General features: G+C 37.1%; 1 protein-coding gene across 1 annotated transcript; it reads right to left on the bottom strand.

Moving 5' to 3' along the window:
- Positions 1-1,184: 1,184 nt before the first annotated feature.
- LOC101300152 lies at positions 1,185-6,355 on the bottom strand. The gene is made up of 9 exons (XM_004300867.1): positions 6,223-6,355; positions 5,054-5,608; positions 3,608-4,948; positions 3,166-3,490; positions 2,788-3,052; positions 2,432-2,648; positions 1,890-2,245; positions 1,629-1,781; positions 1,185-1,230 (listed from the first exon to the last, which is right to left on the bottom strand). The coding sequence occupies exons 1-9, from the start codon at positions 6,334-6,336 to the stop codon at positions 1,185-1,187; spliced, it is 3,372 nt and encodes a 1,123-aa protein (XP_004300915.1). The 5' UTR covers positions 6,337-6,355.
- Between the last annotated feature and the right edge of the window lie 1,011 nt (positions 6,356-7,366).

Here is a 7,366-nt window from a genome sequence, read left to right as displayed (position 1 = left end):
TCTCTCTCTCTCTCTCTCTCTCTCTCTCTCCCCTAAATTCCCAAAATAGAGAAAAATGTAAAAGTTATAAATGGTCCCCGTGGTTTGGGTCGTGGTTATGTTTGGCCATGTGGTTTAAAAATGTCTAATCTTGGTCATTGTGATTTATATATTTATTAGTGAGGTTCTCACATTCTGTCTAACACCATTAGTGAGGTTCTCACATACCCGTCACATGCTAGGTTAATTCGTCAATTTGTATTTAAAACTATGTATTATATTAATTTTAGTCAATTAATTTCGTCTTTTGATTTAAATCATGTATTACTCTCTTTAATTTAAATCATTGATCGATATAATCCTCGATCACCTTTACTACTGAGGGCTACTGGAATTTCAAATGACTTTATGAAAACGCATGAAGTCATGAAGTATTGCGACCAGACATACTAAGCAAGGCGACCATTTCTTATTTCAAACATAAGAACTCGTGTGTCAATTACACAAGAAAGAATAAACAACAATGGATCAAATACATGCATCAAATTAATTATGATCATGAGTTCATGACGAAGTGATCGATAGACAAATGATGTTGCACCAGCAAAGTTCCCCATCTGATCATATAAACATGAATGATTCTTTCAAATAAAAATCCCCTATTTCAAGAGTTCCATATCAATGTTGAGGCTTCAAATATTCCCCCGCGACCGGCCGGGTCCTTTATTTTCTAAGAATTCCAAGTCATTTTATCTAGGGAACATTCATTTTAGCTCGATAGTGGGTTATTAGGTTTAAAGGCAAAAGATGAAATAAACCCAGTATGTGACGAACATGTGAGAACTTCACTAACGGTGTTAGACGAAATGTTATAATTGAACCACATTTAATCTATATATAAAACATGAGCACCAAAATTAGACATTTTTAAACCACGAGGATAAACATAGTCATGATCCCAAACCACGAGGACTATTTATAACTTTTGCCCTAGAGAAAATTCAAGATTTAAGGAAGTTATTAGAGTTGCTCTTTAGCCCAGCCCATCGGATGTCCATTTGAAAAGCAGTGTGTATTCAAATAATTGTTTCAAATATTGCAATATCAAACATATTAACATCACATGAAATCTACTTTTGCCAAAATATTGTTAGATAGCTGAGAATATTTCATAATAAGGATTACAACATCCATGTGAGGCATAATCAAGATGTTCCACTGCTTTTGGCCTGCTTTGCATAATGTCCTCTTCTGAAATTCAGAATTTAACAAATTTCAAATCAGATACTGCTTGGATATGAAAAATATTTCCAAAAGAAAGCATTTTGCGATGGAGAGAAGATGTGGAACTGTACCTCATTACATTTAGTTACCACCTTCCTTTCGATCGGGTGGCCTTCTTTCCTCTCTTGTTGAATGCGTTATTTCTGACAAAGAATTGCAACGATCATTGAGATTAATCCAATTAGATAACTGTGTATATATATATCATTGCATATTCTATAGTTCAAAATAGAAAAACATAAGGCATAAGGCAGGAGCTGATAGTCCGAGTAATATATAACTATTTTAAAAGTTCGCATAATCAACATATGCAATTTTATCAAAAGAAAAAAAAAAAAAAAAAAAAAACATATGCAATCACACACCTCGTATAAAACGCAGTTGAATTTTCAGCTGGGTCGTCCCCCAGACTGAAACAAGATAATGGTGTTGAAAGGAACTCCAGAGGATCAGATTCACAGCCACTGCTTGTAGGGCTTGAATATTCAAGTGGCCATGTAATTGGAACAACTTTGTCCCTATAGCAATTGATAAAGAATGGATTATATAAACCAGATTCGTAAAATACTTGCAGTAATGTTTAAACAAAACGCAGACAAGTATATGAGTTTATAATACAAACATACCCGTCCAGACTTCTTTGTTTGCAGCGATTAACCCTGTCCATTGTGTAACACCCAAAAATGATGTTAAGACGCTTTGCAAGTTCTGGTACATCAGAATGTGGCACAATATCCCAAACTTGTATAATCTGTATACATTGTGAATTCTCTTGGAGAATGTCCACACTCCAAATCAAATTCCGGATCCCATCAACTTTAGACTTCTCTAACAGCTGACAAGAAGTCCCACCATAGACTTTCTCCTCATGAGATTGGTGCCAACCACTTGAAAGCTTTCGCAGTAGAGAAGCCACTTCCCGACGAATTTCAGGGTCCCTAAACTTTGCGATGGAGTTCTTAAATTCATTGGCAAAGTAAACCTGTACAAGTGCATGTATACTAAATAAGGATACAATAACACCAATGAACATACAGAAGAAAAAAAGTAAAAATTAAAAATAAAGCAAAGAAGGAAGTAAGAATACGAAATTAGGGAATACAGGTGAAACTGAAGTATAGAACAGGTACTATTGTAGGCCATGGAAATTAATTTGATGACTATGTACCTTCCACTTTGCATTTCTGAACAGCAGAGAATCAGAATTGAATAAAACTTGAACTTGGTTAAGATCCACAAGGGCAGACGCAATAGCATCAGACAAGTTGTTGTCTTCATCAGCGTTGTAAAAACAATTGCGATTCTTGGCATCCATGATTAGCTTCTTCCAAATGGAGTTGCTGTTAAACAGGGTCGGTCCATTCCCCAATATCCAAAGACAGTGCCTACATATGCAGAAACAACCAATTATACAGACAAGCATGTATCTGCACTATTACTTATCTATAGCTGCATGCACCATCCATCAACAATCTTGCTATAACAATGATAATAATGCAACTGTATGTAGTGTAGACTTAATACCTTGCCCGTGTTAGTAACACGTTTGTTCTTTGAAGATTTGAGAGGAAACCAATTGATCCATTCCCATTACATCTAACAGTGGAGATGATTATCACGTCCTCTTCACCACCTTGGAATCCATCAACAGACCGCACACTTACAGAGAAATCAGTTCCAGCTAAATGATTTGTACTGTATTCTCTGACTCTCTCTTCAATTGCATTGACTTGGGCTTTATAAGGTGATATTATCCCAATACTAACCTTCTTCCTTGTTTGAGTGAATTCTGGGGTACGAAAACAAAATTAAGAAAACTAACAAGGGAACTGAACATTTGTATATCTATCTATCTAAGAACAACCTCAAAAATAAAGCCAGACATATCTTAAAACAGCCAACCTTTGTAAAGGCCAAGAACTATATGATAGACCACAGCAACCTCAACCATATTTCTCGAACTGTGTCCACGATAAAATTCTTCTTTTCCGTCAGCTATATTTATGAAGGAGTAGGATCCAAACATTCTTCCCTCAAGGAAGCATTTCTCATAGCTTACTGCGTTGACATTTGGACCATCCAATATCCTATTATCGTAAAACTCTTTTTTCGGAAATAAGCTGATTGACGGATGCATCCTGTACTGGACATTGAGAAGGTGCTTCTCATGTCCCAACAGGACTAGTCTTTCGAACAAGCTTCTCCCGAAACCAGCATTCTCTGCGATCTATTTGACAAGTCATATGTATTCATTTATCGATATCTTAAGACTATATATATAAAAAGATAAGATACTGCAGATAAATGTGAAGAACTAAACAGCAGGAAAGGACAAAGTAGAAACCTTGCTTTTAACCATAGCAGGAAGTTGCCTTTCATCTCCTATGAGAATAGCATGTCGAAGGCCAGGTAGTTGTAAAGGGATTGCCGATTCACATTCTTTAAGCTGAGCAGCTTCATCAATGACTAACAGTTCAAGTGGTTTGATTCCTTCCGTGTGCAGTTTTGCTGAGGTTGATGCAGTACAAAATATTAAGCACACATTTTCCAAACACAACTTCCTTATTGTCTGGCCACCATTAGAAGTTGGAACAGAAAAGGCACGAAGTGACCTCAGAAAAGGCACCAATTCAAACCTTTCACTAGCAATGTCAAGCCCCTGAGATACTAAAGATTTAATTGACTTGAGCAATTCAATAGCTCTAATCATGTCCTTCACCACATCTAATGAAATGCAAGAAGTTGGCAAGTGAGTGTACATATTTTCCATACACAGCTTCAGATTCTCACCAATGTAATTATGTTTGTCCTTCAGAAACTCCTCAAACGTCAAAACATCAATGTCATCATCACTTGATGTGTTCGTACTATTACTATCTTTACCATCATCGTGGCATCTTTCCGGTCCCTTTTTCAAATGCAGTGGTAACTCTTTTTCTTTCACAAACTCCTCAAACGTCAATTCACCATTGTGATCATCACTCGATGAGTTTGTACTATCCCCATTGTATTTTTCCCTTCTCTTTTTTAAATACAGTGAGTACTGTATCTCCTTCACAATCTGCTCAAACGTCAAATAATTATTGTCATCACCACTTGCCGAGCTCCTATCACCAGAACTTTGTTTATAATCGTATCTTCTCCTCATTGATTCCAAATACAATGTGTATTGTTTATTTGGATCCTCAAGCAAATTTATCATAGACTCTAGCCAATGTTGCCAACCTGACAAGGGGGCAAAACATTTTGACAGAATAACCTCACGATGATCAAGAAATACCTCTTGAAGGTCAACATTACTATCAATCTTCAATCTCCCCCTATTCCCAAATAGAATGATATCTCCAAGTCCATACTTGCCATATTCCAATGACTGTTTAACCAACCTCAGCAGCCGTGATGTCACTTCTAAGACAGCAATATTGGTGGGAGCGCATGTTAGAGTTCTGCACTTTAACTGAAAAAGAGCAAAGAGTGACAGACCAACTGTCTTTGTTTTTCCAGTCCCTGGAGGACCCCATATTAGCTCGACTGTATTGTTGTGATGGCACCTGCTCAAATTGATACAGTTCAAAACTGCAGCCTCTTGGGAACTATTTAAATCAGAACACATTCTAGGCCATCTGGCAGAAATCGCAGGGCAGCAGTTTTCTTTGGAAAAACAAATTGTGCAAGAATTCTGACCCTAAGAAACAAACATAAAATGGATATCAGTGAGATGCATGTGCTGATCTGAAACATTAAAGTTAGGTGGTGATGTTAAAGTAAAGCAAAAAGTTCAGAAGAATACCTGTAATGAATTTGCTGGTTGCACTTGCAGAACATTTTTAAGCAGATTTGTATTTGCACTTAATTCTGAGTTCAGAGCATTCCACACACGCATGTTTGTGGTCATGTTCATGAGGTAAACTGCAACAAGTCTACCACTCTTGCTCTGTCTGATTCCTGACGCTCCTCCATTGATTGACTTCGATGCCAGTATTTTAAGCGAACTTCCTTGGTTTGATCCAATAACATAAGCAATAAGATAGGAATTTCGGGATCTGTTCAAATCATCAATGTATTTTGGTCTCACATCGGACAAGGCAATGATATCACCACCATTTGGTTGATATGCTTCTATATCATTTTCTCCTTTGCTCTCGTTAAATGTAATTTGGTAAAACAAGTCTTTGGGAGGTTGATGATCGTTGCAAGGTTCAACTTTCAAAATTTCACAAGAAGGTGCCCGAGACAAGGACATCATGCTTGAGAGTAATTCTTCATGTGTTTCTTCAAGAAGTGAAGGAACAAATGCTTTCATGTAACTTGTTACCGTCGAGAACGTGTCAGGAATCCTAGTTACCTGCGAGTCACTCATAAAATGCAAATGTCAAATGCAGATAAACAGTTGTTGCTGACACTATCTCTTTTAGTAATGGAAATAACAATAGCTTAATGAGCAGAAACCGTTACAGAGGTACAAGAATTAACATTGATCATCGTAGAAGGATGGAGGCAAAAATAAGATTACGCTGCTACCAAAGTCCAGGATACTGGGTGAGTACTAAGTGGAATAGTATTTTACTAATTAATACAACATAATGGTTAGGGGGTGAGGAACAATTTTTATGATTTGAGTTGAATAATTCAAATTTTCAATGTACCTGCCTCTCTTAACTTTTTTTTTTTTTTTTTTTTGGGGTGAGAAACAAGCACAAACATCTCCACAAATCAATATATAAGCAATATATAAGCATATCAAGATTAAGAACACACTTCACAAATCACAACACATCAAAACTGTACTCGGCATAAACTACTGAAAGCAATATGTTCAAACAAGAAAGTTAATCGTCCCACAAGCATATATTTCAATCATTTACCAAAAACGATGATGGAAATCCAATAGAAGGAAACGAAACGAAATGAAGATTGACAATATTGAGGCTAGATGCACAACTGGCAGAAGAAGCAAACCTGGTCTTTGTAATGATTTTTATTGAGAACATCTCTAATAGACCAAGAGAAGACCGAATCAATCAAACTCCTTCCTACCACTTCTTTCTTGGCGTTGCTACTCTTCGTATCCATTACCTAAAATAATTCGTGTGTACTACTCTTTCTTGCTTCTGCGTGCTATCAACTTGTACTGACTAGTTTGATCATCAGCTCCATCTAGCCATGCAGCTCATTTTGGTTATTACTTGGCCTTGAAGAGTTGAAGGATAGGATATCGTATTGTTTACAGTGAAAGAGTGAAAGATGAAGAGCAAAAGATTAATCAGAGACGGCGAGCTTCCCAGTTCCCCACTAATAGTTTACTTAGTGTTGAAGAGCTTCTTTAGCAAGGCAACGTTGAAGAGCTTCTTTAGCAAGGCAACGTTGAAGAGCTTCTGTAGCAAAGGCCAAACAGCAAAAGGATCCAAGTAAGATATAGGATGCCTTCCTGGCTTCCTTTATATATAGGATGCCTTCCTGGCACTCCATTTTGCCATAATTACGAGTGACCGCTCGATTTCAATTCCTTTCGTAAATCGAGACCATCGAAAGAAAGTGCATCAAAAGAAAAAAGAAAAAGAAAAAGAAGCTAATTTATAGAAAATATCTATTGAAAGCGAAAGACAGAGAGACCAATTAACAATATCCTAGAGAGACCAACAGTCCGAACACTTCATTTCCTACATTAATTTTGATTTATAATGGCCGCTTAGTTTTTTTTTTTTTTTGAATCAAAGGAGCCAACTCTTTATTGAAGATAAAAGATTAATGCATCGAGGTTTCAACTTCAACTGCAGCTTGAAGGAAAGAAGGAACTGAGAACTAGAGAACTAGCATAGACAGCTAACCAATGAGCAACAGCATTACCCATTCCTGCTGATATGGTTGATTTTCCAGCAACGTTGCACTTCAAATATGCAGCGCAAGTCATCATATATTGGACCCAAAACAGAGGTATTCAAGGAAGAACTTGAGATCAGTTGCCTGCGCACCTCTTGCGCATCAATTTCCAGAATAACTTGACTAAAACCATGTTTCACAGCAAAATCAACTGCATGCCTGCAAGCTAAAACCTCTGCATGTTCCGCTGAAAGTAATCCATCTAGTGGACGCCCCCCCCCCC

This window comes from Fragaria vesca, linkage group LG5 (genome assembly GCF_000184155.1).
Source record: "Fragaria vesca subsp. vesca linkage group LG5, FraVesHawaii_1.0, whole genome shotgun sequence".
Classification (NCBI taxonomy): Eukaryota; Viridiplantae; Streptophyta; class Magnoliopsida; order Rosales; family Rosaceae; genus Fragaria; species Fragaria vesca.
This window is presented reverse-complemented; position numbering and strand designations above follow the sequence as displayed.

Bases quoted from the DNA above. Each gene is read 5' to 3' on its own strand.
- LOC101300152 (XM_004300867.1), bottom strand. From the start codon at position 6,336: ATGGATACGAAGAGTAGCAACGCCAAGAAAGAAGTGGTAGGAAGGAGT. The intron at 3,053-3,165 runs GTTGGCTGTTTT...TTCGTACCCCAG, and splicing joins AGTTCTTGGCCTTTACAAAG to AATTCACTCAAACAAGGAAG. The intron at 2,246-2,431 runs GTACATAGTCAT...GCACTTGTACAG, and splicing joins TCAGAAATGCAAAGTGGAAG to GTTTACTTTGCCAATGAATT.